This window comes from Chiloscyllium plagiosum, unplaced genomic scaffold (genome assembly GCF_037043375.1).
Source record: "Chiloscyllium plagiosum isolate Xiang-an unplaced genomic scaffold, Cpla_swu_hap1 HiC_scaffold_27, whole genome shotgun sequence".
NCBI classification, from domain to species: Eukaryota; Metazoa; Chordata; class Chondrichthyes; order Orectolobiformes; family Hemiscylliidae; genus Chiloscyllium; species Chiloscyllium plagiosum.
This window is the reverse complement of record NW_028270165.1, coordinates 27477763-27501675: the sequence shown is the minus strand read 5'-3', so window position 1 is coordinate 27501675 and position 23913 is coordinate 27477763. Positions and strand designations below refer to the sequence as shown.

The window sequence follows — 23913 nt, the reverse complement described above, 5'->3', positions numbered from 1 at the left end:
AGAGAGAGGGGGGGAAACTGAACCCAGTCCCAGAGAGAGCGGGCGGAACTGAACCCAGACCCAGAGAGAGGGGGGGAACTGAACCCAGACCCAGAGAGAGGGGGGGAACTGAACCCAGTCCCAGAGAGAGGGGGGGAACTGAACCCAGTCCCAGAGAGAGGGGGGGAACAGAACCCAGTCCCAGAGAGAGGGGGGGAACTGAACCCAGACACAGAGAGGGGGGGAACTGAACCCAGTCCCAAAGAGAGGGGGGGAACTGAACCCAGTCCCAGAGAGACAGTGGGGATCTGAACCCAGACCCAGAGAGACGGGGGGACCTGAACCCAGACCCAGAGAGACGGGGGGACCTGAACCCAGACCCAGAGAGAGGGGGGGAACTGAACCCAGACCCAGAGAGAGGGAGTGGAACTGAACCCAGACCCAGGGAGAGGGGGGAACTGAACCCAGTCCCAGAGAGAAGGGGGGAACTGAACCCTGTCCCAGAGAGACAGTGTGGAACTGAACCCAGTCCCAGAGAGATGAGGGGAACTGAACGCAGACCCAGAGAGACAGTGGGGAACTGAACCCAGTCCCAGAGAGACAGTGGGGAACTGAACCCAGACTCAGAGAGACAGTGGGGAACTGGACCCAGTCCCAGAGAGAGGTGTGGAACTAAACCCAGTCCCAGAGAGAGAGGGGGAACTGAACCCAGTCCCAGAGAGACAGTGGGGAACTGAACCCAGTCTCAGAGAGAGGGGGGAAACTGAACCCCGTCTCAGAGAGAGGGGGGAAACTGAACCCCGTCCCAGAGAGAGGGGGGCAACTGAACCCAGTCCCAGAGAGAGGGGGGAACTGAACCCAGACACAGAGAGAGGGAGGGGACCTGAACCCAGACCCAGAGAGAAGGGGGGAACTGAACCCAGACCCAGGGAGAGGGGGGGAACTGAACCCAGACCCAGAGAGAGGGTGGGAACTGAACCCAGACACAGACCGCGGAGGGGAACTGAACCCAGTCCCAGAGAGAAGGGGGGAACTGAACCCAGTCCCAGAGAGAGGAGGGGAACTGAACCCAGTCCCAGAGAGAGGGGGGGAACTGAACCCAGTCCCAGAGAGAGGGGGGGAAACTGAACCCCGTCCCAGAGAGGGGGGGGGCAACTGAACCCAGTCCCAGAGAGAGGGGGGAACTGAACCCAGACCCAGAGAGAGGGGGGGGGACCTGAACCCAGACCCAGAGAGAAGGGGGGAACTGAACCCAGACCCAGGGAGAGGGGGGGAACTGAACCCAAACCCAGAGAGAGGGGGGGAACTGAACCCAGACACAGAGCGCGGAGGGGAACTGAACCCAGTCCCAGAGAGAGGAGGGGAACTGAACCCAGTCCCAGAGAGAGGGGGGGAACTGAACCCAGTCCCAGAGAGAGGAGAGGAACTGAACCCAGTCCCAGAGAGACAGTGGGGAAACTGAACCCAGTCCCAGAGAGAGGGGGGGAACTAAACCCAGTCCCAGAGAGAGGGGGGGAAACTGAACCCAGTCCCAGAGAGAGCGGGCGGAACTGAACCCAGACCCAGAGAGAGGGGGGGAAACTGAACCCAGTCCCAGAGAGCGCGGGCGGAAGTGAACCCAGACCCAGAGAGAGGGGGGGGAACTGAACCCAGACCCAAAGAGAGGGGGGGAACTGAACCCAGTCCCAGAGAGAGGGGGGGAACTGAACCCAGTCCCAGAGAGAGGGGGGGAACTGAACCCAGTCCCAGAGAGAGGGGGGGAACAGAACCCAGTCCCAGAGAGAGGGGGGGAACTGAACCCAGACACAGAGAGAGGGGGGGAACTGAACCCAGTCCCAAAGAGACAGTGGGGATCTGAACCCAGACCCAGAGAGACAGTGGGGATCTGAACCCAGACCCAGAGAGACAGTGGGGATCTGAACCCAGACCCAGAGAGACGGGGGGACCTGAACCCAGACCCAGAGAGACGGGGGGACCTGAACCCAGACCCAGAGAGAGGGGGGGAACTGAACCCAGACCCAGAGAGACAGTGGGGATCTGAACCCAGACCCAGAGAGACGGGGGGACCTGAACCCAGACCCAGAGAGACGGGGGGACCTGAACCCAGACCCAGAGAGAGGGGGGGAACTGAACCCAGACCCAGAGAGAGGGAGTGGAACTGAACCCAGACCCAGAGAGACTGAGTGGAACTGAACCCAGACCCAGGGAGAGGGGGGAACTGAACCCAGTCCCAGAGAGAAGGGGGGAACTGAACCCTGTCCCAGAGAGACAGTGTGGCACTGAACCCAGTCCCAGAGAGATGAGGGGAACTGAACGCAGACCCAGAGAGTCAGTGGGGAACTGAACCCAGTCCCAGAGAGACAGTGGGGAACTGAACCCAGACTCAGAGAGACAGTGGGGAACTGGACCCAGTCCCAGAGAGAGGTGTGGAACTAAACCCAGTCCCAGAGAGAGAGGGGGAACTGAACCCAGTCCCAGAGAGACAGTGGGGAACTGAACCCAGTCTCAGAGAGAGGGGGGAAACTGAACCCCGTCTCAGAGAGAGGGGGGAAACTGAACCCCGTCCCAGAGAGAGGGGGGCAACTGAACCCAGTCCCAGAGAGAGGGGGGAACTGAACCCAGACCCAGAGAGAGGGAGGGGACCTGAACCCAGACCCAGAGAGAAGGGGGGAACTGAACCCAGACCCAGGGAGAGGGGGGGAACTGAACCCAGACCCAGAGAGAGGGTGGGAACTGAACCCAGACACAGAGCGCGGAGGGGAACTGAACCCAGTCCCAGAGAGAGGAGGGGAACTGAACCCAGTCCCAGAGAGAGGGGGGGAACTGAACCCAGTCCCAGAGAGAGGGGGGGGAACTGAACCCAGACCCAGAGAGAGGGGGGGAACTGAACCCAGACCCAGAGAGAGGGGGGGAACTGAACCCAGTCCCAGAGAGAGGGGGGGAACTGAACCCAGTCCCAGAGAGAGGGGGGGAACTGAACCCAGTCCCAGAGAGAGGGGGGGAACTGAACCCAGTCCCAGAGAGAGGGGGGAAACTGAACTCAGTCCCAGAGAGAGGGGGGGAACTGAACCCAGACCCAGAGAGATGGGGGGACCTGAACCCAGACCCAGAGAGAGGAGGGGAACTGAACCCAGACCCAGAGAGAGGGAGTGGAACTGAACCCAGACCCAGAGAGACTGAGTGGAACTGAACCCAGTCCCAGAGAGAAGGGGGGAACTGAACCCAGTCCCAGAGAGACAGTGTGGAACTGAACCCAGTCCCAGAGAGAGGAGGGGAACTGAACGCAGACCCAGAGAGACAGTGGGGAACTGAACCCAGTCCCAGAGAGACAGTGGGGAACTAAACCCAGACCCAGAGAGAGGGGTGGGACTGAACCCAGTCCCAGAGAGACAGTGGGGAACTGAACCCAGTCCCAGAGAGACGGGGGGAACTCAACCCAGATCCAGAGAGCGCAGGGGAACTGAACCCAGTCCCAGAGAGACAGTGGGGAACTGAACCCAGACCCATAGAGAGGGGGGGGGGGAACTGAACCCAGTCCCAGAGAGAGGGGGGGAACTGAACCCAATCCCAGAGAGAGGGGGGGAACTGAACCCAGTCCCAGAGAGAGGGGGGGAACTGAACCAGTCCCAGAGAGAGGGGGGGAACTGAACCCAGTCCCAGTGAGAGGGGGGGAACTGAACCCAGTCCCAGAGAGAGGGGGGGAACTGAACCCAGTCCCAAAGAGAGGGGGGGAACTGAACCCAGTCCCAGAGAGAGGGGGGGACCTGAACCAAGACCCAGAGAGAGGGGGGGAACTGAACCCAGACCCAGAGAGACTGAGTGGAACTGAACCCAGACCCAGAGAGAGGGGGGAACTGAACCCAGTCCCAGAGAGAAGGGGGGAACTGAACCCAGTCCCAGAGAGAGGAGGGGAACTGAACGCAGACCCAGAGAGACAGTGGGGAATTGATCCCAGTCCCAGAGAGACAGTGGGGAACTGAACCCAGACCCAGAGAGACAGTGGGGAACTGGACCCAGTCCCAGAGAGAGGTGTGGAACTAAACCCAGTCCCAGAGAGAGCGGGGGAACTGAACCCAGTCCCAGAGAGACAGTGGGGAACTGAACCCAGTCTCAGAGAGAGGGGGGAAACTGAACCCCGTCTCAGAGAGAGGGGGGAAACTGAACCCCGTCCCAGAGAGGGGGGGGCAACTGAACCCAGTCCCAGAGAGAGGGGGGAACTGAACCCAGACCCAGAGAGAGGGGGGGGACCTGAACCCAGACCCAGAGAGAAGGGGGGAACTGAACCCAGACCCAGGGAGAGGGGGGGAACTGAACCCAAACCCAGAGAGAGGGGGGGAACTGAACCCAGACACAGAGCGCGGAGGGGAACTGAACCCAGTCCCAGAGAGAAGGGGGGAACTGAACCCAGTCCCAGAGAGAGGAGGGGAACTGAACCCAGTCCCAGAGAGACAGTGGGGAAACTGAACCCAGTCCCAGAGAGAGGGGGGGAACTAAACCCAGTCCCAGAGAGAGGGGGGGAAACTGAACCCAGTCCCAGAGAGAGGGGGGGGAACTGAACCCAGACCCAGAGAGAGGGGGGGAACTGAACCCAGACCCAGAGAGAGGGGGGGAACTGAACCCAGTCCCAGAGAGAGGGGGGGAACTGAACCCAGTCCCAGAGAGAGGGGGGGAACTGAACCCAGTCCCAGAGAGAGGGGGGGAACTGAACCCAGTCCCAAAGAGAGGGGGGGAACTGAACCCAGTCCCAGAGAGACAGTGGGGATCTGAACCCAGACCCAGAGAGACAGGGGGACCTGAACCCAGACCCAGAGAGAGGGAGTGGAACTGAACCCAGACCCAGGGAGAGGGGGGAACTGAACCCAGTCCCAGAGAGAAGGGGGGAACTGAACCCTGTCCCAGAGAGACAGTGTGGAACTGAACCCAGTCCCAGAGAGATGAGGGGAACTGAACGCAGACCCAGAGAGACAGTGGGGAACTGAACCCAGTCCCAGAGAGACAGTGGGGAACTGAACCCAGACTCAGAGAGAGGGGGGGAACTGAACCCAGTCCCAGAGAGGGGGGGGGGATCTGAACCCAGACCCAGAGAGAGGGGGGGAACTGAACCCAGTCCCAGAGAGAGTGGGGGAACTGAACCCAGTCCCAGAGAGAGGGGGGGAACTGAACCCAGTCCCAGAGAGACAGTGGGAAACTGAACCCAGTCCCAGAGAGAGGGGGGGAACTGAACCCAGTCCCAGGGAGAGGGGGGGAACTAAACCCAGACCCAGAGAGAGGGGGGGAACTGAACGCATACCCAGCGAGAGGGGGGGAACTGAACCCAGTCACAGAGAGAGGGGGGGGAAACTGAACCCAGTCCCAGAGAGAGGGGGGAACTGAACCCAGTCCCAGAGAGACAGTGGGAAACTGAACCCAGTCCCAGAGAGAGGGGGGGAACTGAATCCAGTCCCACAGAGAGGGGGGGAACTGAACCCAGTCACAGAGAGAGGGGGGGGAAACTGAACCCAGACCCAGAGAGAGGGGGGGAACTGAACCCAGACCCAGAGAGACAGTGGGGAATTGAACCCAGACCCAGAGAGAGCTGGGGAACTGAACCCAGACCCAGAGAGAGGGGGGGAACTGAACCCAGACCCAGCGAGAGGCAGGGAACTGAACCCAGTCCCAGAGAGACAGTGGGGAACTGAACCCAGACCCAGAGAGACAGTGGGGAACTGGACCCAGTCCCAGAGAGAGGTGTGGAACTATACCCAGTCCCAGAGAGAGGGTGGGAACTGAACCCAGTCCCAGAGAGACAGTGGGGAACTGAACCCAGTCCCAGAGAGAGGGGGGGAACTGAATCCAGTCCCAGAGAGAGGGGGGGAACTGAACCCAGTCCCAGAGAGAGGGGGGGAACTGAACCCAGACAAAGAGAGAGGGGGGGGAAACTGAACCCAGACCCAGAGAGAGGGGGGGAACTGAACCCAGACCCAGAGAGACAGTGGGGAACTGAACCCAGTCTCAGAGAGAGGGGGGAAACTGAACCCCGTCCCAGAGAGGGGGGGGCCACTGAACCCAGTCCCAGAGAGAGGGGGGGACCTGAACCCAGACCCAGAGAGAGGGGGGGGAACTGAACCCAGACCCAGAGAGAGGGGGGGAACTGAACCCAGACCCAGGGAGAGGGGGGGAACTGAACCCAGACCCAGAGAGAAGGGGGGAACTAAACCCAGACACTGAGCGCGGAGGGGAACTGAACCCAGTCCCAGAGAGAGGGGTGGAACTGAACCCAGTCCCAGAGAGACAGTGGGGAACTGAACCCAGTCCCAGAGAGAGGGGGGGAACTAAACCCAGACCCAGTAGAGAGGGGGGGGGAACTGAACCCAGTCCCAGAGAGAGGGCTGGAACTGAACCCAGTCCCGGAGAGAGAGGGGGAACTGAACCCAGTCCCAGAGAGAGGGGGGGAACTGAACCAAGACCCAGAGAGAGGGGGGGAACTGAACCAGACCCAAAGAGAGGGGGGGAACTGAACCCAGTCCCAGAGAGAGGAGGGGAACTGAACCCAGACCCAGAGAGCGGTGGGGGCGGGGGGGGAACTGAACCCAGACCCAGAGGGAGGGGGGGGACTGAACCCAGACCCAGAGAGAGGGGGAGAACTGAACCCAGACCCAGAGAGAGGGGGGAACTGAACCCAGTCCCAGAGAGAGGGGGGGGAACTGAACCCAGTCCCAGAGAGAGGGGGGGAACTGAACCCAGTCCCAGAGAGAGGGGGGGAACTGAACCCAGACCCAGAGAGAGGGTGGGAAACTGAACCCAGTCCCAGAGAGAGGGGGGTAACTGAACCCAGACCCAGAGAGAGGGGGGGAACTGAACCCAGTCCCAGAGAGAGGGGGGGAACTGAACCCAGTCCCAGAGAGCTAGTCGGGAACTGAACTCAGTCCCAGAGAGAGGGGCGGAACTGAACCAGACCCAGAGAGAGGGGGGGAACTGAACCCAGTCCCAGAGAGAGGAGGGGAACTGAACCCAGACCCAGAGAGCGGTGGGGAAACTGAACCCAGTCCCAGAGAGAGAGGTGGAACTGAACCCAGTCCCAGAGAGAGAGGTGGAACTGAACCCAGTCCCAGAGAGAGGGGGGCAACTGAACCCAGTCCCAGAGAGAGGGGGGACCTGAACCCAGACCCAGAGAGAAGGGGGGAACTGAACCCAGACCCAGGGAGAGGGGGGGAACTGAACCCAGACCCAGAGAGAGGGGGGGAACTGAACCCAGACACAGAGCGCGGAGGGGAACTGAACCCAGTCCCAGACAGAGGGGGGGAACTGAACCCAGTCCCAGAGAGAGGGGGGGAACTGAACCCAGTCCCAGAGAGAGGGGGGGAACTGAACCCAGACACAGAGAGAGGGTGGGAACTGAACCCAGTCCCAGAGAGACAGTGGGGATCTGAACCCAGACCCAGAGAGACGGGGGGACCTGAACCCAGACCCAGAGAGAGGGGGGGAACTGAACCCACACCCAGAGAGACAGTGGGGATCTGAACCCAGACCCAGAGAGACGGGGGGACCTGAACCCAGACCCAGAGAGAGGGGGGGAACTGAACCCACACCCAGAGAGAGGGAGTGGAACTGAACACAGACCCAGAGAGACTGAGTGGAACTGAACCCAGACCCAGAGAGAGGGGGGAACTGAATCCAGTCCCAGAGAGAAGGGGGGAACTGAACCCTGTCCCAGAGAGACAGTGTGGAACTGAACCCAGTCCCAGAGAGAGGAGGGGAACTGAACGCAGACCCAGAGAGACAGTGGGGAACTGAACCCAGTCCCAGAGAGACAGTGGGGAACTGAACCCAGACTCAGAGAGACAGTGGGGAACTGGACCCAGTCCCAGAGAGAGGTGTGGAACTAAACCCAGTCCCAGAGAGAGAGGGGGAACTGAACCCAGTCCCAGAGAGACAGTGGGGAACTGAACCCAGTGTCAGAGAGAGGGGGGAAACTGAACCCCGTCTCAGAGAGAGGGGGGAAACTGAACCCCGTCCCAGAGAGATTGGGGCAACTGAACCCAGTCCCAGAGAGAGGGGGGGAACTGAACCCAGTCCCAGAGAGAGGGGGGGAACTGAACCCAGTCCCAGAGAGACAGTGGGGATCTGAACCCAGACCCAGAGAGACGGGGGGACCTGAACCCAGACCCAGAGAGAGGGGGGGAACTGAACCCAGACCCAGAGAGAGGGAGTGGAACTGAACACAGACCCAGAGAGACGGGGGGAACTGAACCCAGACCCAGGGAGAGGGGGGGAACTGAACCCAGACCCAGAGAGAGGGGGGGAACTGAACCCAGACACAGAGCGCGGAGGGGAACTGAACCCAGTCCCAGAGAGAAGGGGGGAACTGAACCCAGTCCCAGAGAGAGGAGGGGAACTGAACCCAGACCCAGAGAGACAGTGGGGAACTGAACCCAGTCCCAGAGAGAGGGGGGGAACTAAACCCAGTCCCAGAGAGAGGGGGGGAACTGAACCCAGTCCCAGAGAGAGGGGGGGGAACTGAACCCATTCCCAGAGAGAGGGGGGGAACTGAACCCAGACCCAGAGAGAGGGGGGGAACTGAACCCAGTCCCAGAGAGAGGGGGGGAACTGAACCCAGTCCCAGAGAGAGGGGGGGAACTGAACCCAGTCCCAGAGAGAGGGGGGGAACTGAACCCAATCCCAGAGAGAGGGGGGGAACTGAACCCAGACACTGAGAGAGGGGGGGGAAACTGAACCGAGACCCAGAGAGAGGGGGGGTACTGAACCCAGTCCCAGAGAGACAGTGGGGAACTGAACCCAGTCCCAGAGAGAGGGGGGGAACTAAACCCAGACCCAGAGAGAGGGGGGGAACTGAACCCAGACCCAGAGAGAAGGGGGGAACTAAACCCAGACACTGAGCGCGGAGGGGAACTGAACCCAGTCCCAGAGAGAGGGGGGGAACTGAACCCAGTCCCAGAGAGACAGTGGGGAACTGAACCCAGTCCCAGAGAGAGGGGGGGAACTAAACCCAGACCCAGAGAGAAGGGGGGGAACTGAACCCAGTCCCAGAGAGAGCGGGGGGAACTGAACCCAGTCCCAGAGAGAGGAGGGGAACTGAACCCAGACCCAGAGAGTGGTGGGCGGGGGAACTGAACCCAGACCCAGAGGGAGGTGGGGGACTGAACCCAGACCCAGAGCGAGGGGGAGAACTGAACGCAGACCCAGAGAGAGGGGGGGAACTGAACCCAGTCCCAGAGAGAGGGGGGGAACTGAACCCAGTCCCAGAGAGAGGGTGGGAACTGAACCCAGACCCAGAGAGCGTTGGGGGGGGGGGAACTGAACCCAGACCCAGAGGGAGGGGGAGAACTGAACCCAGACCCAGAGAGAGGGGGAGAACTGAACCCAGACCCAGAGAGAGGGGGGGAACTGAACCCAGTCCCAGAGAGAGGGGGGGAACTGAACCCAGTCCCAGAGAGAGGGGGGATCTGAACCCAGTCCCAGAGAGAGGGGGGGAACTGAACCCAGTCCGAGAGAGAGGGGAGGAACTGAACCCAGACCCAGAGAGAGGGTGGGAAACTGAACCCAGTCCCAGAGAGAGGGTGGGAACTGAACCCAGACCCAGAGAGAGGGGGGGAACTGAACCCAGTCCCAGAGAGAGGGGGGGAACTGAACCCAGTCCCAGAGAGCTAGTCGGGAACTGAACTCAGTCCCAGAGAGAGAGGGGAAACTGAACCCAGTCCCAAGAGAGAGGGGCGGAACTGAACCCAGACCCAGAGAGTGGGGGAACTGAACCCAGTCCCAGAGAGAGGGGGGGAACTGAACCCAGTCCCAGAGAGCTAGTCGGGAACTGAACCCAGTCCCAGAGAGAGAGGGGAAACTGAACCCAGACCCAGAGAGAGGGACGGAAATGAACCAGACCCAGAGAGAGGGGGGGAACTGAACCCAGTCCCAGAGAGAGGGGGGGAACTGAACCCAGTCCCAGAGAGCTAGTCGGGAACTGAACTCAGTCCCAGAGAGAGAGGGGAAACTGAACCCAGTCCCAAGAGAGAGGGGCGGGACTGAACCCAGACCCAGAGAGAGGGGGGGAACTGAACCCAGACGCAGAGCGCGGAGGGGAACTGAACCCAGTCCCAGAGAGAAGGGGGGAACTGAACCCAGTCCCAGAGAGAGGAGGGGAACTGAACCCAGTCCCAGAGAGACAGTGGGGAACTGAACCCAGTCCCAGAGAGAGGGGGGGAACTAAACCCAGTCCCAGAGAGAGGGGTGGAACTGAACCCAGTCCCAGAGAGAGGAGGGGGAACTGAACCCAGACCCAGAGAGAGGGGGGGAACTGAACCCAGTCCCAGAGAGAGGGGGGGAATTGAACCCAGTCCCAGAGAGAGGGGGGGAACTGAACCCAGTCCCAGAGAGAGGGGGGGAACTGAACCCAGACACAGAGAGAGGGGGGGGCAACTGAACCCAGACCCAGAGAGACAGTGGGGAATTGAACCCAGACCCAGAGAGAGGGGGGGTACTGAACCCAGTCCCAGAGAGACAGTGGGGAACTGAACCCAGTCCCAGAGAGAGGGGGGGAACTGAACCCAGACCCAGAGAGAGGGGGGGAACTGAACCCATACCCAGCGAGAGGGGGGGAACTGAACCCAGTCCCAGAGAGAGGGGGGAACCTGAACCCCGTCTCAGAGAGAGGGGGGAAACTGAACCCCGTCTCAGAGATACGGGGGAAACTGAACCCCGTCCCAGAGAGAGGGGGGCAACTGAACCCAGTCCCAGAGAGAGGGGGGACCTGAACCCAGACCCAGAGAGAGGGGGGGAACTGAACCCAGACCCAGGGAGAGGGGGGGAACTGAACCCAGACCCAGAGTGAGGGGGGGAACTGAACCCAGTCCCAGAGAGAGGGGGGGAACTGAACCCAGTCCCAGAGAGAGGGGGGGAACTGAACCCAGTCCCAGAGAGAGGGGGGGAACTGAACCCCGTCCCAGACAGTCAGTGGGGAACTGAACCCAGTCTCAGAGAGAGGGGGGAAACTGAACCCCGTCCCAGAGAGAGGGGGGCAACTGAACCCAGTCCCAGAGAGACAGTGGGGAACTGAACCCAGTCCCAGAGAGAGGGGGGGGGAAACTGAACCCAGACCCAGAGAGAGGGGGGGAACTGAACCCAGTCCCAGAGAGAGGGGGGGAACTGAACCCAGTCCCAGAGAGAGGGGGGGAACTGAACCCAGACCCAGAGAGAGGGGGGGATCTGAACCCAGACCCAGAGAGAGGGGGGGAACTGAACCCAGTCCCAGAGAGAGGGGGGGAACTGAACCCAGTCCCAGAGAGACAGTGGGAAACTGAACCCAGTCCCAGAGAGAGGGGGGGAACTGAACCCAGTCCCAGAGAGAGGGGGGGAACTGAACCCAGACCCAGAGAGAGGGGGGGAACTGAACCAGACCCAGAGAGAGGGGGAAACTGAACCCAGTCCCAGAGAGAGGAGGGGAACTGAACCCAGACCCAGAGAGCGGTGGGGGGGGGGGGGGAACTGAACCCAGACCCAGAGAGAGGGGGGGAACTGAACCCAGACACAGAGAGAGGGGGGGGAAACTGAACCCAGACCCAGAGAGAGGGGGGGCACTGGACCCAGAGAGACAGTGGGGAATTGAACCCAGACCCAGAGAGAGCTGGGGAACTGAACCCAGACCCAGAGAGAGGGAGGGAACTGAACCAAGACCCAGCGAGAGGAGGGGAACTGAACCCAGTCCCAGAGAGACAGTGGGGAACTGAAGCCAGACCCAGAGAGACAGTGGGGAACTGGACCCAGTCCCAGAGAGAGGTGTGGAACTATTCCCAGTCCCAGAGAGAGGGTGGGAACTGAACCCAGTCCCAGAGAGTCAGTGGGGAACTGAACCCAGTCTCAGAGAGAGGGGGGAAACTGAACCCCGTCCCAGAGAGAGGGGGGCAACTGAACCCAGTCCCAGAGAGAGGGGGGAACTGAACCCAGACCCAGAGAGAGGGGGGGGACCTGAACCCAGACCCAGAGAGAGGGGAGGTACTGAACCCAGACCCAGGGAGAGGGGGGGAACTGAACCCAGACCCAGAGAGAAGGGGGGAACTGAACCCAGACACTGAGTGCCGAGGGGAACTGAACCCAGTCCCAGAGAGAGGGGGGGAACTGAACCCAGTCCCAGAGAGACAGTGGGGAACTGAACCTAGTCCCAGAGAGAGGGGGGGAGCTAAACCCAGACCCAGAGAGAGGGGGGGAACTGAACCCAGTCCCAGAGAGAGGGGGGGGAACTGAACCCAGTCCCAGAGAGAGGGGGGGAACTGAACCCAGTCCCAGAGAGACAGTGGGAAACTGAACCCAGTCCCAGAGAGAGGGGGGGAACTGAACCAGTCCCAGAGAGAGGGGGGGAACTGAACCCAGTCCCAGAGAGAGGGGGGGAACTGAACCCAGACCCAGAGAGAGGGGGGAACTGAACCCAGACCCAGAGAGAGGGGGGGAACTGAACCCAGTCCCAGAGAGAGGGGGGGAACTGAACCCAGTCCCAGAGAGACAGTGGAAAACTGAACCCAGTCCCAGAGAGAGGGGGGGAACTGAACCCAGACACAGAGAGAGGGGGGGGGAACTGAACCCAGACCCAGAGAGAGGGGGGGAACTGAACCCAGACCCAGAGAGACAGTGGGGAATTGCACCCAGACCCAGAGAGACAGTGGGGAACTGGACCCAGTCCCAGAGAGAGGTGTGGAACTATACCCAGTCCCAGAGAGAGGGTGGGAATTGAGCCCAGTCCCAGAGAGACAGTGGGGAACTGAACCCAGTCCCAGAGAGAGGGGGGGAACTGAATCCAGTCCCAGAGAGAGCGGGGGAACTGAACCAAGTCCCAGAGAGAGGGGGGTAACTGAACCCAGACAAAGAGAGAGGGGGGGGAAACTGAACCCAGACCCAGAGAGAGGGGGGGAACTGAACCCAGACCCAGAGAGACAGTGGGGAATTGAACCCAGACCCAGAGAGAGCTGGGGAACTGAACCCAGACCCAGAGAGAGGGGGGGAACTGAACCCAGACCCAGCGAGAGGCGGGGAACTGAACCCAGTCCCAGAGAGACAGTGGGGAACTGAACCTAGTCCCAGAGAGAGGGGGGGAGCTAAACCCAGACCCAGAGAGAGGGGGGGAACTGAACCCAGTCCCAGAGAGAGGGGGGGGAACTGAACCCAGTCCCAGAGAGAGGGGGGGAACTGAACCCAGTCCCAGAGAGACAGTGGGAAACTGAACCCAGTCCCAGAGAGAGGGGGGGAACTGAACCAGTCCCAGAGAGAGGGGGGGAACTGAACCCAGTCCCAGAGAGAGGGGGGGAACTGAACCCAGACCCAGAGAGAGGGGGGAACTGAACCCAGACCCAGAGAGAGGGGGGGAACTGAACCCAGTCCCAGAGAGAGGGGGGGAACTGAACCCAGTCCCAGAGAGACAGTGGAAAACTGAACCCAGTCCCAGAGAGAGGGGGGGAACTGAACCCAGACACAGAGAGAGGGGGGGGGAACTGAACCCAGACCCAGAGAGAGGGGGGGAACTGAACCCAGACCCAGAGAGACAGTGGGGAATTGCACCCAGACCCAGAGAGAGCTGGGGAACTGAACCCAGACCCAGAGAGAGGGGGGGAACTGAACCCAGACCCAGCGAGAGGGGGGGAACTGAACCCAGTCCCAGAGAGACAGTGGGGAACTGAACCTAGTCCCAGAGAGAGGGGGGGAGCTAAACCCAGACCCAGAGAGAGGGGGGGAACTGAACCCAGTCCCAGAGAGAGGGGGGGGAACTGAACCCAGTCCCAGAGAGAGGGGGGGAACTGAACCCAGTCCCAGAGAGACAGTGGGAAACTGAACCCAGTCCCAGAGAGAGGGGGGGAACTGAACCAGTCCCAGAGAGAGGGGGGGAACTGAACCCAGTCCCAGAGAGAGGGGGGGAACTGAACCCAGACCCAGAGAGAGGGGGGAACTGAACCCAGACCCAGAGAGAGGGGGGGAACTGAACCCAGTCCCAGAGAGAGGGGGGGAACTGAACCCAGTCCCAGAGAGACAGTGGAAAACTGAACCCAGTCCCAGAGAGAGGGGGGGAACTGAACCCAGACACAGAGAGAGGGGGGGGGAACTGAACCCAGACCCAGAGAGAGGGGGGGAACTGAACCCAGACCCAGAGAGACAGTGGGGAATTGCACCCAGACCCAGAGAGACAGTGGGGAACTGGACCCAGTCCCAGAGAGAGGTGTGGAACTATACCCAGTCCCAGAGAGAGGGTGGGAATTGAGCCCAGTCCCAGAGAGACAGTGGGGAACTGAACCCAGTCCCAGAGAGAGGGGGGGAACTGAATCCAGTCCCAGAGAGAGCGGGGGAACTGAACCAAGTCCCAGAGAGAGGGGGGTAACTGAACCCAGACAAAGAGAGAGGGGGGGGAAACTGAACCCAGACCCAGAGAGAGGGGGGGAACTGAACCCAGACCCAGAGAGACAGTGGGGAATTGAACCCAGACCCAGAGAGAGCTGGGGAACTGAACCCAGACCCAGAGAGAGGGGGGGAACTGAACCCAGACCCAGCGAGAGGCGGGGAACTGAACCCAGTCCCAGAGAGACAGTGGGGAACTGAAGCCAGACCCAGAGAGACAGTGGGGAACTGGACCCAGTCCCAGAGAGTGGTGTGGAACTATACCCAGTCCCAGAGAGAGGGTGGGAACTGAACCCAGTCCCAGAGAGACAGTGGGGAACTGAACCCAGTCTCAGAGAGAGGGGGGAAACTGAACCCCGTCCCAGAGAGAGGGGGGCAACTGAACCCAGTCCCAGAGAGAGGGGGGAACTGAATCCAGACCCAGAGAGAGGGGGGGACCTGAACCCAGACCCAGAGAGAGGGGGGGGACCTGAACCCAGACCCAGGGAGAGGGGGGGAACTGAACCCAGACCCAGAGAGAAGGGGGGAACTGAACCCAGACACTGAGCGCGGAGGGGAACTGAACCCAGACACTGAGCGCGGAGGGGAACTGAACCCTGTCCCAGAGAGAGGGGGGGACCTGAACCCAGACCCAGAGAGAGGAGGGGAACTGAACCCAGTCCCAGGGAGAGGGGGGGAACTGAACCCAGTCCCAGAGAGAGGGGGGAACTAAACCCAGTCCCAGAGAGAGGGGGGGAACTGAACCCAGTCCCAGAGAGAGGGGGGGAACTGAACCCAGTCCCAGAGAGAGGGGGGGAACTGAACCCAGACCCAGAGAGCGGCGGGGAACTGAACCCAGTCCCAGAGAGACAGCGGGGAACTGAACCCAGACCCAGAGAGACAGTGGGGAACTGAACCCAGTCCCAGAGAGAGGGGGGAAACTAAACCCAGACCCAGAGAGAGGGGGGGAACTGAACCCCGTCCCGGAGAGAGGGGGGGAACTGAACCCAGTCCCAGAGAGAGGGGGGGAACTGAACCCAGACCCAGAGAGCGGCGGGGAACTGAACCCAGTCCCAGAGAGACAGCGGGGAACTGAACCCAGACCCAGAGAGACAGTGGGGAACTGAACCCAGTCCCAGAGAGAGGGGGGGAACTGAACCCCGTCCCGGAGAGACAGTGGGGAACTGAACCCAGTCCCAGAGAGAGGGGGGGAACTAAACCCAGACCCAGAGAGAGGGGGGGAACTGAACCCCGTCCCGGAGAGAGGGGGGGAACTGAACCCAGTCCCAGAGAAAGGGGGGGAACTGAACCCAGACCCAGAGAGAGGGGGGGAACTGAACCCAGTCCCAGAGAGAGGGGGGGAACTGAACCCAGTCCCAGAGAGAGGGGGGGAACTGAACCCAGTCCCAGAGAGAGGGGGGGGAACTGAACCCAGTCCCAGAGAGAGGGGGGGAACTGAACCCAGTCCCAGAGAGAGGGGGGGGAACTGAACCCAGTCCCAGAGAGAGGGGGGGAACTGAACCCTGACCCAGAGAGAGGGGGGGGAACTGAACCCAGTCCCAGGGAGAGCGGGGGAACTGAACCCAGTCCCAGAGAGAGGGGGGTAACTGAACCCAGACCCAGACAGAGGGGGGGAACTGAACCCAGACCCAGAGCGGGGAGCCCTGATGGTGAACTGAACCCAGTCTGAGAGACAGTCTGAACCTCCAACAAATGCAGGACTGAACCCAAGGGGCAGAGAGGGGCCCTTTCGAGTGTGTGTACCTGAATACAACAGGAGAGGCCTGAAGTCGTGAATGTGAACTGTCTCCAGTCCAGTCTCAGAGTGAGTGTAACCGGTGAGTGTGGAACTGAACCCACCCGAGAGAGAGTCCGTTACCGATCGCCATGAAACTGAAACACATCCGAGTGAGGGGGTCGAGCCAGCGAGTTTGGAACTGAACCCAGTCTGAGGGGGAGAACCTGTTACTTTAAACTGTAACCTGTCTGAGAGTATAAGAGGTAGGGGTGGTGGGGTACCCAGACATCCTTATGGGCAATCAAGTCTCACGGATATTGTCCTGGCGACCGAGAGAGAGAGAAGCCTTGAATGTGACCTGTGCCCTATACAGTACAAAAGGGAGCCAGTGTGTGTGGGACTGGACTCACTGTGAGAGTGAAAGCAGGGGGTTTCGGTGAGTATGGAACCGAACCCTGTCCCAGAGAGAAGAGGGAACCGGCCAGTGTGGCAGTGACTGTTGTGGGCCGGCTGAGTGTAAACAGCATCCGTGGCCAAGAGAGAAAGAGGAACCCAATCCAAGAGAGTGAGGGGACTGTGTGTGTGTCTGTCTGTGTGTGTGTGTGTGTGTGTGTGTGTGTGTGTGTGTGTGTGTGTGTGTGTGTGTGTGTGTGTGGAATTAGAACATAGAACATTACAGCGCAGTCCAGGCCCTTCGGCCCTCGCTGTTGCTGTGCCCTGTCATACTAACCTGAAGCCCATTCCATATACGTCCATATGCCTGTCCAATGACGACTTAAATGCACTTAAACTTAGCGAATCTACTACCATTGCAGGCAAAGCATTCCATCCCCTTCCTGCTCTCTGAGTAAAGAAACTACCTCTGACATCTGTCTTATACCTATCTCCCCTCACTTTAAAGTTGTGTCCCCTTGTGTTTGCCGTTCCCATACATGGAAAAAGGCTCTCCCTGTCCACCCTATCTAACCCTCTGATTATCTTATATGTCTCTATTAAGTCACCTCTCAACCTTCTTCTCTCTACCGAGAACAGCCTCAGTTCCCTCAGCCTCTCCTCATAAGACCTTCCCTCCATACCAGGCAACATCCTAGTAAATCTCCTCTGCACCCTTTCCAAAGCTTCCACATCCTTCTTATCATGCGGTGACCAGAACTGTACACAGTACTCCAAGTGCGGCCGTACCAGAGCTTTGTACAGCTGCAGTATAACCTCCTGGTTCCAGAACTCAATCTCTCTATTAATAAAGGCCAAAACACTGTATGCCTTCTTAACAACCCTGTCAACCTGGGTGGCAACTTTCAGGGATCTGTGTACATGGACACCAAGATCTCTCCGCTCATCTGCACTCCCAAAAATCTTACCATTAGCCCAGTACTTTGCATTCTGATTACTCCTTCCAAAGTGAATCACGTCACACTTGTCCACATTAAACTCCATTTGCCACCTCTCAGCCCAGCTCTGCATCCTATCTATTCTCTCTGCAACTTAGTACATCCTTCGTCACTATCCACAACTCCAACGACCTTAGTGTCGTCTGCCAATTTACTAACCCACCCTTCTAAGCCCTCATCCAGGTCATTTATAAAAATGACGTACAGCAGTGACCATTGCGGTACGCCGCTAGTAACTGGACATGAAGATGAACATGTTCCATCAACTACAACCCTCTGTCTTCTTTCAGCAAGCCAATTACTGATCCAAACTGCTATGTCTCCCACAATCCCATTCCTCCGCATTTTGTACAATAGCCTGCTGTGGGGAACCTTATCGAACGCCTTGCTGAAATCCATATACACAACATCAACCAGTTTACTCTCATCAACCTGTTTGGTCACTTTGTCAAAAAGCTCAATAAGATTTGTGAGGCGCGGCCTACCCTTCACAAAACCGTGCTGACTGTCCCTGATCAGATTATTCTTTTCTAGATGGTTATAAATCCTATCTCTTATGACCTTTTCCAACACTTTATCAACAATTGATCCCCGTCCAAGAGTTAAGAGACAGGCACTTGAGTGTGTGGAACTGAAGCCACTCAGAGAGAGAGGGAGAAGTGGGAGTTCACCTGAACCCAGATCGAGAGAGAGAGAGAGAGGTCAACCAGAGAGTTTAGAACTAAACCCAGTCCGAGAGACGGAGGGAGAGTGTGGAGTCAGTCAGTGTGGAATTCATCCCTGGGTCAGAGAGCGCGAGGGAGAGACTGGAAGGTGAGATTCTGCAATGAACCCAATCTGAGAGAAAGAGAACAACCAGTAAGCGTGGAACTGGACCCCGGTCCGAGAGGCAGAGGTTAACTAGCGAATGGGAGGCTCCATCCAGTCCGGGAAAGGCTGGGGAGGAGTGTGGAACTGAGAAGAAACTGGAAAACAAGCTCCTGCGAGTGAATGAGGGACAGTGGGGAACCAGAATTCAGTCCGAGAGAGGAGCTGCAGGAACCTCGTGCTTCCTGTGTGCTCTCGCTCGCGCTCTCTCTCACGCTCTCTTGCTCGCGCTCTCTCTCGCACTCTCTCTCTCTCGCGCTCTCTCTCTCTCGCGCTCTCTCTCTCTCGCGCTCTCTCTCTCGCGCGCTCTCTCTCTCGCGCTCTCTCTCTCTCTCTCGCGCTCTCTCTCTCTCGCGCTCTCTCTCTCTCGCGCTCTCTCTCTCTCGCGCTCTCTCTCTCTCGCGCTCTCTCTCTCGCGCGCTCTCTCTCTCGCGCTCTCTCTCTCTCGCGCTCTCTCTCTCTCGCGCTCTCTCTCTCTCGCGCTCTCTCTCTCTCGCGCTCTCTCTCTCTCGCGCTCTCTCTCTCGCGCGCTCTCTCTCTCGCGCTCTCTCTCTCTCTCTCGCGCTCTCTCTCTCTCGCGCTCTCTCTCTCTCGCGCTCTCTCTCTCTCGCGCTCTCTCTCTCTCGCGTGCTCTCTCTCTCGCGCTCTCTCTCTCTCGCGCTCTCTCTCTCTCGCGCTCTCTCTCTCTCGCGCTCTCTCTCTCTCGCGCTCTCTCTCTCTCGCGCGCTCTCTCTCGCGCGCTCTCTCTCTCGCGCGCGCTCTCTCTCGCGCGCTCTCTCTCTCGCGCGCACTCTCTCTCTCGCGCTCTCTCTCTCTCGCGCTCTCTCTCTCTCGCGCTCTCTCTCTCTCGCGCTCTCTCTCTCTCGCGCTCTCTCTCTCTCGCGCTCTCTCTCTCGCGCGCTCTCTCTCTCGCGCTCTCTCTCTCGCGCGCACTCTCTCTCGCGCGCACTCTCTCTCGCGCGCTCTCTCTCTCGCGCGCACTCTCTCTCTCGCGCGCTCTCTCTCTCGCTCGCGCTCCCTCACGCTCTCTCTCTCTCGCTCGCGCTCCCTCACGCTCTCTCTCTCTCTCGCGCTCTCTCTCTTGCGCGCACTCTCTCTCGCGCGCTCTCTCTCTCGCTCGCGCTCCCTCACGCTCTCTCTCTCTCGCGCGCGCTCCCTCACGCTCTCTCTCTCTCGCGCGCACTCTCTCTCTCTTCCCCTCTCTCTCCTCCCTATCTCTACCCCTCTCCCTACCCCCTCCCTCCCTCCTTCCTTTCCTCTCCCTCTCCCGTCCCCGGCTGGGTTCAGGTTAGCCTGGGAGTATGGTTCATTGGTGATCCAGCGAGGCCATGGTTGAGTCTGGTTTTGGTGGTGGGCAGGGTAACCATTTGGTGCCTTTGGCTCTGGGAGGCCCGTGGCTGTGCCTCCACGGTAACGCCTCTTTGTCCATTCCTTCCGCAGGGCGCCGCGGCGTGGGAAGGTGGAGAAGAGCAAGACGGCGCAGGCGCCTCAATGCCCCGAAGCCGGCAATTGCCCGTTGGACTCTGTGCGGCCGGTCTTCCCCCGCTCCCTGAAGGCCGGCGAGGGCTTTGTCTGCGCCGTCTGTGGGAAGCGGTTCAAGACCCTGGTGTGGATGGAGAAGCACCGGGACACGCACACGCGGGGCCGCGTCTTCCAGTGCTCCGACTGCGGCAAGAGCTTCAACCAGCTGCACAGCCTGAGAAACCACTGTAACCTGCACAGCCACGAGAAGCCGTACACGTGCTCGATCTGCGACCGCACCTTCAGCGGCTCCGATAGCCTCATGATGCACAAGTGCGCCGACGCCGGCGAGCAGCCCTACAAGTGCGGAGTCTGCGGCAAGGGCTTCAGCTACCCGTCCAAGCTGGAGACCCACTGGCGCAGCCACACCGGCGAGCGGCCCTTCAGCTGCTCGGTGTGCGGCAAGCGGTTCACCCAGACGTCCAACCTGCTCACCCACCAGCGCATCCACTCGGGCGAGCGGCCCTTCACCTGCTCCGTGTGCGGCAAGGGCTTCACCGGCTCGTCCAACCTGCAGATCCACCAGCGCACACACACCGGCGAGCGGCCCTTCAACTGCACACTGTGCGGCAAGGAGTTCACCCAGGCGTCCAGCCTGCTCACCCACCAGCGCATCCACACCGGCGAGCGGCCCTTCACCTGCTCCATGTGCGGTAAGGGCTTCACCCGCAGCTCCCACCTGCTCACCCACCAGCGCATCCACACCGGCGAGCGGCCCTTCACCTGCGGCGTCTGCGGCAAGGGCTTCACCCGCAGCTCCCACCTGGTCACTCACCGGCGGGTGCACACCGACGCCCGGCCCTTCAAGTGCCCCGACTGCGGCAAGACCTTCAAGGGCTCGGAGGAGCTGGTCAAGCACCAGCGGGTGCACACCGATGAGCGGCCGTGCGGCTGCCCGCTCTGCGGCAAGCGCTTCCGGCAGCTCTCGCACCTGCTGACCCACCAGCGGGTGCACACCGGCGAGCGGCCCTTCGTCTGCCCCGTCTGCAACAAGGAGTTCACCCAGTCCTCCCACCTGCTGCGGCACCAGCGGCTGCACGCCAGCGGCCAGAGGCCCTTCATCTGCTCTGCCTGCGGCAAGGGCTTCGCCCAGTGGCCAGAGCTGCTGGCCCACCAGTGCGCGGTGCCCGGCCAGCCACAGCAAGCTGCCGACCCCGTGGTCTACGTGCAGTTCCAGGTGTAGAGAGAGAGAGAGAGAGGCTGCACCCCCTCCTCCCCTCCCTACCTCCGGATCCCCTCCCCACTTGGTCACCGCGCGCCAGGGAGACGGGGGACATCGGGCACTCACTTGCTATCCCGGCACGCTGCCCTTCCTGCAGCAACGCCGCCAGCTCCCCACACCCGCCCCACACGGCTTGCTGGGGGGGGCACAGACAACGCCAGGGGTGGGAGGGCTGGGCCCGAGAGTGCCCGCTGCAGGAGGCGTGTGAGGTAGAGCGCTGCGGCGGGCACTGCTGAGTGCCAGGGAGCCCCACAGCAATGGAGGCTCCGCCTGGGCATCTTTCTCTCCCTTCCCCGTGTCCCCTTCCCCCAGCGCTATCCACCGAAGGGAGGGCGTAAAGGGGGCAGGGGAGATGGGCGCGTCTTCAGAGAAGGGCGGGTCAACGCTGGAGGGAGGCGAGGAAGGGGCTACAGGGGCTCAAAACCAGACGATTGCGAAGGTCAGTCGCAGTGAGCCATCGCTGTACAAGACATGGGATCTTTCCCCGACTCTCCGTCATCGCTGGTGAGGCTTGGTGCGGTGCCGCAAGGGAGGGCTGGCTCCTGGTCGGGTGGCTGCAGAGATGGAAAGGCAGCGCTGGAGGGAGAGCGAGCCGGTTCCTGCTGCAAGAGGGACAATTGCCACAGCTCCAGCTCTGTCTTCCTGGGCCGTGCACAGCGTTTACTGTCCCCCGTTCAATGGCAACCAGAGCAGGTGAACAAATGGCTGGCTGTGACTGACCGAAGGAACTGATGTTTGAGTGCTCACGGGAGGAGCAGGTGATGTGTCGTTTCCAACGAATCCCCATGGGAGCAAGGCCCCCTCATCGTACGGAAGGGCCCAAACCACCAACGAGGGGTGCGCGCGCGAGCGCACATGCACACACAGACACGCACACACCGAAGGTGACCCGTGGGCCCCCCCCCCGGGTTACCAATGTTGATTGTGGCGGGGTCTGAAGGGGCGAACTCCCCAGCTGATGTCGACAAACTCACCACCCAGCCAACTACACCTCCTGGGGTACCAGGCTGTGTCTGCCGGTAAGTGTGGGTGGCCCCAGAGGACGCTGGGTGGTGCCATTCCCAACACTCAAGTCATGCGAGGAAGAGAGGGACAGAAACGAGGGCGCTGAGGCTGACAGACTGGAGAGATGAAGAGGAGGAGGAGGGCGCCAAGGGAGACAGACTGAAGTGTGCACAGAGAGGGGGAGAGACTGAAGTGTGGACAGAGAGGGCACCGAGGGAGAGAAACTGGAGAGGGCGCCGAGGGAGAGAGACTGAAGTGTACACAGAGAGGGCAATAAAGGGAGAGAGACTGAAGTGTACAGAGAGGGAGAGGGGGCCAAGACTGAAGTGTGCACAGAGAGGGCGCCGAGGGGGAGAGACTGACGTGTACACAGAAAGGGGGAGGGGCGCTGAGGGAGAGAGACGGGAGTGTGCACAGAGAGGGGGAGAGGGCGCCAAGGGAGAGAGACGAAAGTGTACACGGGGGGGGGCAGAGGGCACCAAGGGAGAGAGACTGAAGTGTGCACGGAGAGGGCGCCGAGGGAGAGAGAGAGACTGAAGTGTACACAGAGAGAAGAGGAGAGGCGGTTGCTAAAGGTGAGAGAAATGTGAACCCAGTGGAATGTAGAGGAGCCACTGAGAGTTTTGGATCATGAGACGTGACTGTTGGACTCACCTGCAAGCGTCCAACTCCAGAAAGCCGAGCGGCGGTCAGAGATTTGGAGAAGCACCAGGAGCAAGCATTTGTGCTGCCAGGGTGAAGAAGGGGGAGGTGAAAGCTTGATGGTGTCTGTAACCCCCAACCGACCAGAGAGATCAGCGCGGGGGAGGCTGCAATCTCCGAAGCACTCCTTGCGAAAAGCGTCTGTTGACCAGTCAGGAGGATGGATGGAGAGAGAGGCCTTCGGGCCAGTATATCTTATTGTAGGTGAATAGTCCGATGGAGCTGAGAAAGGGGGATAGTTAGCTGCAGTCAGCGAAAGCAGTGTAGGTTATATAGTGAACACACTGTGGGCCCATGTTAGACATCGGCTGATGAACATCGAACAGGGAAGGAGAGGAGAACAAACAAAACGTCACCCGTGGCAGTGGTCACATCAGTATGTTCAGAATACACTTGGGGATAAGCTAATACACGGACCAAAGGACACATGCAAAGTGGGGTGGCCTCATCTGTGGAAATCTCTGATTTTTGTTCTTAAAAGCCTGGGGCTATTGGGAGGGGCTGGGAGGAGAGAACCAAACAAAAAACACGCCGGGCAGGGGAACAATGTTTGGGTGAGATTGCCATGATCTTCTGATGAAAAAAGGCACACTCTACCAGGTGCCAGCAAGGGATCTCCAACTGGCATCATCCCATCAGCTCACCTAACATCTCCTGTCCAGGCTCGGATCTCTCTCTCTGTGGAAATCTGACTAGTCTTTGGTTGTTTGGTATTCAGTGCTGAGAGTTCACTCGATTTGAACATTTCATGTCCTCTCGATCACTATCCTATTTGTAAGTATCTAGACATATAGATGGCTTGTACTTTCTGTCTGTCCAATAAAAGCCAACACATTGATTTATCTTGGAGTTTGGAACTTGGACAATGTGGGTCAATTTTGCCGAATGGGGAGTCACACTGTGGGTCTTCTGAGGAAGGCCAGAACGGTTAGACACCAGACAGGAGTGGCTGGGGGATAGTGACTGTATCACAGAGCCATGGAGTTTCTGTTACAGTACTGAACAAGGCCCTACAGCCGATTCTGTCCATGCCATAGATCCATACAGCACAGAATAGCACTTTGGCCCACATAATTACCACTGAAAGTGTGCTAATCCGAACTCTCTGCACTTGTCCCATTTCCCTGAATGTAATGATTTTTGAA

The 23913-nt window shown here is 59.9% G+C and overlaps 1 protein-coding gene across 1 annotated transcript in view; it reads left to right on the top strand.

Moving 5' to 3' along the window:
• LOC122543501 (uncharacterized) overlaps positions 1 to 23610 on the top strand; it is a 112622-nt gene extending 89012 nt beyond the window's left edge. The window contains exon 4 of the mRNA XM_087974204.1: positions 19759 to 23610. Coding sequence (XP_087830330.1) covers positions 19759 to 21022 — 1264 coding nt within the window. The 3' untranslated portion in view covers positions 21023 to 23610. The remainder of the gene's footprint in view (positions 1 to 19758) is intronic.
• The last annotated feature ends 303 nt before the right edge of the window (positions 23611 to 23913 follow it).